The sequence below is a fragment of the Haplochromis burtoni genome, unplaced genomic scaffold (genome assembly GCF_018398535.1).
Source record: "Haplochromis burtoni strain Fernald_Lab_line unplaced genomic scaffold, NCSU_Asbu1 Contig_222, whole genome shotgun sequence".
Lineage (NCBI taxonomy): Eukaryota > Metazoa > Chordata > Actinopteri > Cichliformes > Cichlidae > Haplochromis > Haplochromis burtoni.
Window position 1 is genome coordinate 200,993 of NW_024582583.1, and position 9,860 is coordinate 210,852.

The following is a 9,860-nucleotide window of genomic DNA, read 5'->3' on the forward strand; positions in this document are numbered from 1 at the left end:
TCATAATGTTGTAAATCCAAGCCCATCATGGATTCATGATCTGAATCCTGGGTTGTGTGAAATCTCAGAAATACACCTTAGAGAAAGGGAGTCTGTGAACTAAGGTGTCGGTGTGTTAGGGTCTGTTAGGGTCTGTTAGGTTATGTCGTGATCCTCGGGTTGGGGGATTTGTGTTCATGCTGGAGTGCAAAATTAAAACCAAGATGGACAAGAAAAGTTCAAAGCCATCAGGAGCTCAGTTTAGAAAAAAGAGAAAAGAAGAGGAGGAGAAACGAGCAACAGATGCAGGTAAGCAGATGTGTGATTGGATAATGGCAGGTCATCCTGAACCAATCAGAATCAGAACACTTTATTAATCCCTGAGGAAATTATGTGGGTTACAGTTGCTCCAAGACGAAATGATAAAAATAGCAACAGTAACAGACTAAACTCCAAACAATACATTATGTTAAAGATTTTAATATAATTAGTCATTGTCAGTTGTTGATTTGTCCTGTTCTCATTGTATGACGAATTATGATGGCTGTTTGGTAGCGTTTGCATACTATGCATACTCTCTCTCTCTCATATGTGTGTGTGTGTACAACAGTTTTATGTTAATGTACAAATCCTTAATATGTTTTGTGTGTGTGTGTGTGTGTGGGGGGGGGGGGGGGCGAGGTGTTCGCCCGCGCTCCAAACAGGCTAGGACCGCCACTGTGCTGCTAACGCGTCCGAGTTTAAACTGGGACATTTCCTTTAAACCGACCCCCTTCCACACGGTTTGGTCTCTTGAAAATAGTGAAAGGCGTTTTAAAGAGTAGATGTGACTCATAAACACTTAAAAGTAAAGCGACAACCCTCTGAAGGATCATTAACAAATAACAGAAACTAAAGACATGTTTTTGTTGGTAAAATAAAGAATTCAGGTGGTTGACTTTTAGTTTCAGTGGACTGTGACGGCAGACTGAAACGTTCACGATGTGTCACAGTCAGGCCTTCAGTTTTCAGGCCCCTCTTCTGTGGAACCAGCTTCCAGTTTGGATTCAGGAGACAGACACTATCTCTACTTTCAAGATTAGGCTTCAAACTTTCCTTTTTGCTAAAGCATATAGTTAGGGCTGGACCAGGTGACCCTGAATCCTCCCTTAGTTATGCTGCAATAGACGTAGGCTGCCGGGGGATTCCCATGATGCATTGAGTTTTTCCTTTCCAGTCACCTTTCTCACTCACTATGTGTTAACAGACCTCTCTGCATTGAATCATATCTGTTATTAACCTCTGTCTCTCTTCCACAGCATGTCTTTATCCTGTCTTCCTTCTCTCACCCCAACCGGTCACAGCAGATGGCCCGCCCCTCCCTGAGCCTGGTTCTGCCGGAGGTTTCTTCCTGTTAAAAGGGAGTTTTTCCTTCCCACTGTCGCCAAAGTGCTTGCTCATAGGGGGTCATATGATTGTTGGGTTTCTCTGTATGTGTTATTGTGGGGTCTGGTTACAATATAAAGCACCTCGAGGTGACTGTTGTTGTGATTTGTATAAATAAAGTTGAATTGAACTGAATGAAGTCAGCACTCATAGACTCCTGTGTTAAGATCAACATGTTTACAGTCTGATACACAAACCGTTTGGTCTCTGTAGCTGTTTGAAAGTTTGCATTGTTAGGGGCGTGGCCTCTTTGACTGACAGGTGGATGGTGACACAGGTGGCTGTAGCTGCTTGGCTGAGCTCTGCACCGCGTTTGTGCTGTTGGAGCCTTTTGGAGTATTTGTAATGACATCGTGTGACCAATAACATGGCTGCTGCGAGGTCACTGACCGTCCAGGAAGGCGGAGCGAGAGTTTGATGGGTGTAAGAACTTCTCAGTTTACAAAGACTGTCAGTGACACTCAGTCAGCATGTGTGTTTTTCAAAAGTTTATTTTAAAAAATTCTACTTTTACAAAACAAATATGGCTCAAATACTTGAACTTTGACAGCGTGGTGACCTCCACCTGGAGATTCCTCTGAGGTTCGTGCGGCTCAGTCGATGCTGAAAGCTTCAGCCTGGACAGAGACAACATACCCAGAAATCGTTTTCATTTCACAGAAATCGCTTCAACATCAGTGAAAGTTAACAGTTCACGTTCTAACACATCTTCATGCTCACCCAGCCTCTGTGCTGCTCCACCCAAGCCGAGTGGTTCTCCTGAATGTACCGCTCTCCAAAGCTCAGCACCCTCCTCTGGTGGACCAGACTCGTGGCTGACAGCCTGCTGGTCACTTCGAAGGCCAGAGCGATCTTCTGCCTCTGAATGTGAACCTCAGAGGGTGCCGCCTGCTCCGCCGGGTGGACCAGGCTCTGCACGCTGGAGGTGAGCTCCTTGAACATGTCATAGTCCAGGTCTCTGAGCTGCTGCTGGAGGCCCAGGTTCTGTTTGATCTGACAGAAATACACCGGTGTTCAGTACTGAGGTGCCTACCTGCCGCAGCCATCTACGCGTCTGATTCACCTTCCTGTCGATGTCGTCTCCCTCCGCTCTGATCAGCTCCACCAGTCTCTGGACGATGTCTGCGGCACAGCGAGACGCCTCGTTAGAACAGGCAGAGTAAAAGGACTCCGACATTCTCACCTTCACACAAGTGTCCTGCTGCCGCTTTGGACACTCACCATCCGTGTGCGCTGAGGTACTGAGCATCCTGTTGTGCACCTCATCACAGGTGGAAGACTCACCTGAGAAACAAACTGAGCGGTCGGCGTGATGAGTCTGAGCCTCAACACGGACAGGACGTCAGAGAAACACCTGTTCACTCACCTTCTCCATCAAGTACAACCTCCAGAGACTTCTGGAAACTTGCACTGGGAGCTGGACCCTCAGGAAAGATAACTGACCAGAGAGCACACAGGTGAGCACACAGGTGAGCACATCAGAAGACCCACAGAGAATCTTTCCCGTGTTGGTGAGCAGAGGAAGGAGGAAGCACCAGCTGCGTGCTCACAGTTCAAACCAACCTGGGACGTTTCCTTTCACACGGCGGGCAGCAATCGTCCTCACTGCCATCTCAGGTGAGCGCTGTTTTGACCTCTTGCTGCAGTACTTTTCCAGCAGCTGGAACACCTCGCTGGTTTCCGTGGCATCTTCAGCTCGCTGGCTTGTCATTTTCAGCTGCTGAGAGTCAGAGCAGAAACCAGAGCTTACCAGAATATTTGAACGTCTGTATTTAAAATGAAATGAAGAAACAGAGACCTCCACCACGCTCGCTCTGTGCAGCATTCACAAATAAAGGAGCAGGAAGAGTCAGTCAGATAATAACTATTTACAGAAAAGTGGACATCAGTGTCTGAGCCTGTTTGGTGCAAGTGGGCACGCTGAGCACGCCATCAGCTGCCTGCTGTCAAAACCGATGCATGTTCTACTGCATTTTACTGTATTCTACTGAACTTCCTCTCCTAAATGCTGTACCGACTCAAACACAATAAACAGTTATCAGGTTTATGGGGCAGTTACTTTTGCACACAGGCAGGTAGGTTTGATCACTTTGTTCCCTTAATGAATAAATCATCCTTTAATCAGGCGCAGTGCGACCTGCTTCCTTTTACAGCCACTGTGTTTCCATCACCTCTCCACCGTGTCCTCCCACGCGGTTATTAAGAGCACCTGACTCACCGTGTCCAGGACACCTGCGGAGGAGGAAGAGCGAACCTGTCGGATCAGCTGATCCTGGAGCTGTGACGCGAGCGAGAACACTTTTACTTTCACTTTGACGGAGAAACAGCTGATCAGCGTCACAGCGCAGAAGAACCGAGTCTGCGCAGGTGCTTCCTCTAAAACTGCACCCTGCTGCCGCCCTGAGCCAGGCACGTGATCATGCAGGGGTGGAGACACGCAGCTGGGGGGGGGGAGGGGGTAGTTTTGTGGTCAGGTTTCCTGTTTTTCTAAAGTCTGGCTTTCATTTTTATTTCCGTCACTGAGACTGATTTTATTTTTACTTTAGTCTCAGTTCCTTCTGAGCATCATAGGTCAAAGTTCAGCTGTGCAGATGAGTCACAGCTTGATTTATCCTGTTAAACCGCAGCAAGCATCGTCTGAACCACGTCTGCCTCCCTGATAGGGCTGGGCGATATGACCCAAAATTCATATCTCGATATTTTTTAGCTGGATGGCGATATAAGATATATATCTCGATTTTTGTTTTTTAAAGCCATAAGTTAAGAACAAAAAGAGAGTTCTTAGTCACACTGTGTCCCAGATGTCACACGGGCACTTTTATTTACATACAGCGTAGATGTACATGAAGAAATTACTCAAAAATAAATTATCAGCATTTATTAAATAATCATGGTCCATAAATAAAAGAAAACAATGTTGTTTTTGCGCATAACAAAAAGCTCACAATTATGCAGTCAAAATGTAAACTAATAGACGCTGAGCATAATAACAAAGACAGATTTCACAGCTGCACCACGTCTCTGAACAGGTGCCATTTGTGGTCCTTACACACACAGTACGTATCACTCCGCGAGGCTCCTCCTCGGTAGCCGTAATCCTCCGACAATCCATCAAGCGGTGCAGCTCCGTAGCTTAGCAAAGTCATATTAAAACATTTTTTGACAGATTGCTGAGCGCTGTGTACCACATAAAATCGGTTCGCGGTCAGTAAGCACAACCAGAATTCATACATAAGGCGCGCTGTCGATTTTTGAGAAAATGAAAGGATTTTAGTCCGTGCAGCCCCTCCTGGCTGCATGTCGTTAGCGCGGTTAGCTCGCTAACACGTTGACGCTGTCCAGCCCCACGCACGGTAACTCGCTAACGGGGATTTTCCGCTTTCATCTTGTCATTGCCTGCAGGTGAAGCTATGGGGGAGGCGGAGTTGTGTTCAGTGAAGGAGAGGCGAGGCCGAGTAACGTTGCGTAGAGACAAAAGTGGACGAAAGAGAGGCAAACCTGCGGCTCCACAAGTATAATCATAACGTAACATAGACTATATCGATATAAACGATATTGTCACATTTTATATCTCGTATGAAAATATATCGATATTTTTAAAAAACTCGATATATCGCCCAGCCCTACTCCCTGATCCTGGTTCTGCTGGAGGTCTTCTTCCTCCCCTCTGTCACAGAAAGCTGCTCAGAGGGCTCGTCTGAGTTCCTCTCTAACACTGTGAAGCATGTCAAGGTAAATCTAATAAAGACTACTCAGTGGTGTCTGCCTGTGACCTCTGACCTGCCTGTGCACCTGCAGATGGACATTAAAGCTTAAAGAGCTTTCAGAGCTCCCCCTAGAGGAGCAGAGAGGAGCTGCATGCAAAACACTGCTTTCTGCTAGCTAACTCCACCCGCCTGCTGCTCCGCAGCCATGAAACAAGCACCTCTCTCACACACCATTTACGACACACTGGTCTTTCATTTCACTTCCTCTTCAGCATGTTTGCTGAAGTCGACTTCCTCCTGCCTGCACTCGTCTGTCAGCACGCAAACGTGCAGCACGTTCTTCTGTTAGCGACGCTCGGCAGGCCCGCTCGGGCCTTTTTAACCCCTCACTCACCTGCAGGAGCCACACTGGCAGCTTTGATCTTTACAGGAATAAAAAAATCCAAAAGAGATGAAGCAGAGCCAGAAAACACAGCTGCCCATCACTGAGTGAACATCAGGAGGATAAGCGAGCTTCTCTGGCCTCAGATCAGCAGTTTGGACCCGATGGCAGAAGCTCAGCAGGGAGCCCAAGACCTGACTGAGGTGGACACAATGACTCCAGGTTCTGTCGTCTTTCACCTTTAACCTTCCTCTTCTTCATTCTTCTGTCTGAACTGAAACGTCAAACTTTTAGGTCAAGTCTCACTCACATTTCAGACCTCCACCCGAGTAAACAGTGACGCTGAGCTTTAATCTGGCAGATATTTATGTGTTTGCAGCCAATGATTCACGTCAGAAACAGTGAAAAGAGGAGCTGGTAGGGAGGTGGGTTTCAAAGAGGCTGGCAGCTGCTAAAGCGGCACGCAGAGTCAAAGAGCCCCCGCCCCTAATAATGCAGCCTTTCCACAGGTGTGCCAGTCCAGCAGTGGGTGCTGACTCGCTGTGTTTGCTGTTTCAGAGGACTTGCCCGGCTCTTCCAGTTTAACCACTAAGGAGCTGCAGCAGAACTGGAGGGCGGTGAAGCAGCGAGAGCGACCCGTCCGGCTGCTCTTTGAGATCCCCTCCACCCGCATCGTCGAGCACGTGCTACACAAATACGTGGTGAGACACCGAAACACACCCACCAGCCGACTCCAAACACTCTGCTCAGCAGTTTTTATACTCTTGGATCCCTGTGATGTCATAGAGGTGAAATACCTTCTGTTTTTGAGGGACAGCCAATCAGAAGAGATTCTTTCAGACAGAGGATGAGGATGAGGGGCAAAGCGGCTAACCTGTAAATGTTCACAGCTAACTTTCAATGAAGGTGAGCCCGCAGGAAGTGAAAGTTTAACCTGAGGAGGAGGGGCTTATTTTCCAAAGGTGTGGCTATTGGAGCAGGAAGCAGTAAAGGTGAACTCTGGTCATAAGAGGCACTGGCTGAGCAGTGAAATCTTTATATGAAGACATATTTGAGATAATAAGCAACCCAAAGACCAGCTTTAACACACCTGCCTGCACTCACCTGTCCACCTGCTGTGCGGTCCCAACAGTTTCCCTGCCTGCAACTGTCAGGTGTGTTCATTTTAAACCTCAAACATGTAAAACTCAGTCAGGGAGCTGTTCATTGATGAGTGCAGGTAACCGATGCCGTGCGGTCATAGAAGCTAATGTGCTCCATAATGAAGGAAATATTCAAACTGACACATCAGCAACTTTCTGCTTGTCTATGGTGCCCCAGAGGACCAAAACACAGCATCATCATCAGGACGAAGCACATAGTCCCGTAGTTATGGCGCAATAGGTGTAGGCTGCTGGGTGATTCCCATGATGCACTGGGTGTTTAATCATTAGTTATTATTAACTTCTGTCTCTCTTCTGTCTTCCTTCTCTCACCTCAACCAATCACAGCAGATGGCCCCGCCCCTCCCTGAGCCTGGTTCTGCTGGAGGTTTCTTCCTGTTAAAAGGGAGTTTTTCCTTCCCACTGTCGCCAAAGTGCTGCTCACAGGGGGTCACATGACTCTTGGGGGTTCTCTGTTTTCTTTGTATGGTTGTAGAGTCTTTATGTTACAGTGTAAAGCACCTCGAGGTGATCAGTCGTGATTCGGTGTTGTATGAATGAATGTAATCGTCAGCATAACGTCTCAGAGAAAAGACGCCTGCGGTGGGTTCACCGTTGAGAGGGAACAGGAAGTCCAGCCTGTTTCTCTGACTGGCTGTTTGCGCTGCAGCAAAGTTAACTTTAAACTTTAAAGGTCAAAGGTCACGGTTCTTTCTGTTTGTTTGCAGCTCTACCAGGTGGTGGTGATGCGTTCTGGCAGCTTCGATTCCCGCCGTGTTTCGGTGGAGCGCCGCTACAGCGACTTCTCCCGCTTCCACCACAAACTGCTGGAGGAGTTTGACGAGGAGCTGGAGGAGGTGCAGCTGCCTCGCAAGATGCTCTCGGGGAACTTCTCCCCCGAGAGCATCGGGGAGCGGCGCCTGGCGCTGCAGGACTACCTGGCGAAGCTGTACGCCACGCGCTGCGTCAGACACTCGCCTTGCTTCTCGGCTTTCTTCACAGAGCAGGAGCAGCAGCGGGCGCACGGCCTGCTCCGGGCGGGGCAGTTCCGGCCAGCCGCAGAGCTGCTGCAGACCGTGCTGGACATCCAGGAGAAGCTGCTGCCCTGGCAGAAGCCCACCCTCCTCGTGCCCGCCCTCGCCGCCCTCGCCGTCTGCTACCGGGACCTGGACGAACCGGAGCGGGCGTTCTCCGCCGCTCAGAGAGCGCTGCCTCCGGTGAGGCGCTACGGACTGACGCACTACAGAGCGCCGCTGCTGGAGCTGCTGGTGGACCTCGGGTACCAATTGGGCCGGCCCGTGGCTCAGCTGCAGGATGAGTTGACCGCTCTGAGAGATGCCGAGCGTGGGGAAGCGTCCTCCCACTCTCTGAAGGAGGTAGTGATCCAGGAGTTCCTCTGAGGGTGGAGCGGCCATCCACACCTGGATTAGCAGGTAAACCCCTGCACAGCCCCTGCCAGCTGTGGAGGTGTAACAGCTCACAGTGGGTCAGAGTACCCAGAGTACTGCAGTACTGTCCTGCAATAAAGTATTTAAAAGTAATTTTGGTATTGGGTCTGATTCATGATGTTTGATGATTAGCGATTAACGGCTGACTCTACCATGGAAATCTGACCACACAGTACTGAAGCCGCGTCATTGGTCATCCTGTGGTAGCTCTGGGTGGGGGTCAGCACCTGCTGCTCCAGGATCAGATCTCCGATCTGCTTTCAGTTGCTGCTCTTTGGAACAAGCTGCTGCTCACCTAAGATCAGTTACGACTGTGTGTACATTCAAAAACAGAACAAAGACCTTTTCGTTCACGCAGGTGTTTTTGTGTTTTGCTGTTTTTGCTCAGTTCAGTTGGAACCGTCTGTGTACTGCAGACGTTACAAGAGGTTAAATCATCAGATTCAAGCTCGCTGTATCTCTCATGTTAATGAGCCAAAGTGCAAACTGTTCAGGTCTCACTATGTCACTTAGCTTGTTTATGTGCCCTGTATAGCTAACATCATCAGAGATTATGAGCTAATCTGAGATTTGGATTATCTGTTTATCATCCATAAGAGACCCATCTTACTGTAAACATCATTTTTGCACATGTGCATATTTACATGAGTATGTAAACAGATCCTGGAGCGTTAGCTTTTATCGATGTGTTTGTGAGCACAGGGCGAAAACCAACAGGTGAGTGGGGGCGTGGCCAAAGTCAGCACTGTAGTTATGATGCCAGGTTAGCTTCTGTTTGAGAACATTTGTTAATGACAACAGGGAACTGTCCGTGTTCTCGTGTTCTCTCCGGCTTCCTCCCAAACACATGAATAATAATACGTTTGATTTAAAGTCACCTCACAGAAACATGAATATAACATCAGTAAGGACAGAGGAGTCATGTGACAGGTGGAAGGAAGTGTGCTCTGAGAGGCTGGAAAGTGGAGAGTGATGGACGGAGGACCTGAGAGGGCGAAGATGTGTTCAGAGAAGAACAGTAGAGACTTAAAGGTGGAGAAGGTGGAGAAGCTTGAACTTGAACAGTGTTTAACCGCAGCCGGTGGAGTTGGTGGAGCACGGGTGTGACGGACTGACGGAGGAGTTCTGGTGATGACGGAAGCAGCAGAGCTGAGGATGAAGGTGCTGCTTGAACCTGACAGGAGACCCAGAAACATGTATGCTCTCAGAAACATGCCATGGAAAGTAATTAACTGAGGGTAATTTCTGGTTTTCTCCTTTCATTTCTTATCTTCTTCTCTTGATCTTTTACTTTTAAAATTATTGAAGTTGTTTAAAAGAGGACAAATACCAATATGATCCCTAAGTTGTTTGTAATGGTTTACATTCCCAGGGGTTTTACCTTGTAAGGTAAATGGCCTGTATTTGTTTAGCTCTTTTACTAGTCCCGCCTAGGGACCCCACAGCGCTTCACACACCCACTCATCCACACAGTGGTGGAGGCAGCTACAGTTGTAGCCACAGCTGCCCTGGGGGTGAAGTGTCTTGCCCAAGGACACAACGACTGAGACTGTCCAAGCCGGGGCTCGAACCGGCCACCTTCTGATTACAAGATGAACTGGCAACTCTTGGGTCGCCCGTAAGGGTTTAAAAAAGTGGTAACTAGACCTGTTCAAGTATATTTACAGAAAACCACACAGGCAAAAAAAAATGAACTTTGTTCTACAATCATTAGATATAATTTCCAAGATCTAATTCCAAATAACTCCGACTTTATACAGATGGATGATGTGCACAT

At 48.2% G+C, this 9,860-nt stretch overlaps 2 protein-coding genes across 7 annotated transcripts; one reads left to right on the forward strand and one right to left on the reverse strand.

Moving 5' to 3' along the window:
* Nucleotides 1-1,473: 1,473 nt before the first annotated feature.
* si:ch211-218c6.8 (apoptosis facilitator Bcl-2-like protein 14) lies at nt 1,474-6,399 on the reverse strand. Of its 6 annotated transcripts, none has more exons than XM_042226695.1 (7): nt 3,623-4,044; nt 2,968-3,124; nt 2,771-2,842; nt 2,626-2,688; nt 2,468-2,526; nt 2,125-2,397; nt 1,474-2,021 (listed from the first exon to the last, which is right to left on the reverse strand). In XM_042226695.1, the coding sequence occupies exons 2-7, from the start codon at nt 3,113-3,115 to the stop codon at nt 1,998-2,000; spliced, it is 639 nt and encodes a 212-aa protein (XP_042082629.1). In that variant the 5' UTR covers nt 3,116-3,124; nt 3,623-4,044; the 3' UTR covers nt 1,474-1,997. The 6 variants fall into 6 exon arrangements, with proteins under 6 accessions (XP_042082629.1, XP_042082628.1, XP_042082626.1 ...); XM_042226694.1 differs by having other exon boundaries at nt 2,626-2,700; nt 3,623-4,043; XM_042226692.1 differs by lacking the exon at nt 3,623-4,044 and adding an exon at nt 6,291-6,399 and having other exon boundaries at nt 2,468-2,700.
* Nucleotides 5,166-9,576, forward strand: snx20 (sorting nexin 20). Its single transcript, XM_005936908.3, has 3 exons — nt 5,166-5,715; nt 6,052-6,194; nt 7,364-9,576. The coding sequence occupies exons 1-3, from the start codon at nt 5,658-5,660 to the stop codon at nt 8,033-8,035; spliced, it is 873 nt and encodes a 290-aa protein (XP_005936970.1). The 5' UTR covers nt 5,166-5,657; the 3' UTR covers nt 8,036-9,576.
* The last annotated feature ends 284 nt before the right edge of the window (nt 9,577-9,860 follow it).

What these genes read in the sequence shown, in the direction of transcription:
- snx20 (XM_005936908.3), top strand. Translation starts at nt 5,658, where the DNA reads ATGGCAGAAGCTCAGCAGGGAGCCCAAGACCTGACTGAGGTGGACACA. An exon ending in GGTGGACACAATGACTCCAG is followed by an intron (nt 5,716 to 6,051) that starts GTTCTGTCGTCT and finishes TTGCTGTTTCAG; the next exon opens with AGGACTTGCCCGGCTCTTCC. An exon ending in ACGTGCTACACAAATACGTG is followed by an intron (nt 6,195 to 7,363) that starts GTGAGACACCGA and finishes GTTTGTTTGCAG; the next exon opens with CTCTACCAGGTGGTGGTGAT.
- si:ch211-218c6.8 (XM_042226692.1), bottom strand. Translation starts at nt 3,115, where the DNA reads ATGACAAGCCAGCGAGCTGAAGATGCCACGGAAACCAGCGAGGTGTTC. An exon ending in GGTTGTACTTGATGGAGAAG is followed by an intron (nt 2,701 to 2,770) that starts GTGAGTGAACAG and finishes CCGACCGCTCAG; the next exon opens with TTTGTTTCTCAGGTGAGTCT. An exon ending in TGGAGCAGCACAGAGGCTGG is followed by an intron (nt 2,022 to 2,124) that starts GTGAGCATGAAG and finishes GTCTCTGTCCAG; the next exon opens with GCTGAAGCTTTCAGCATCGA.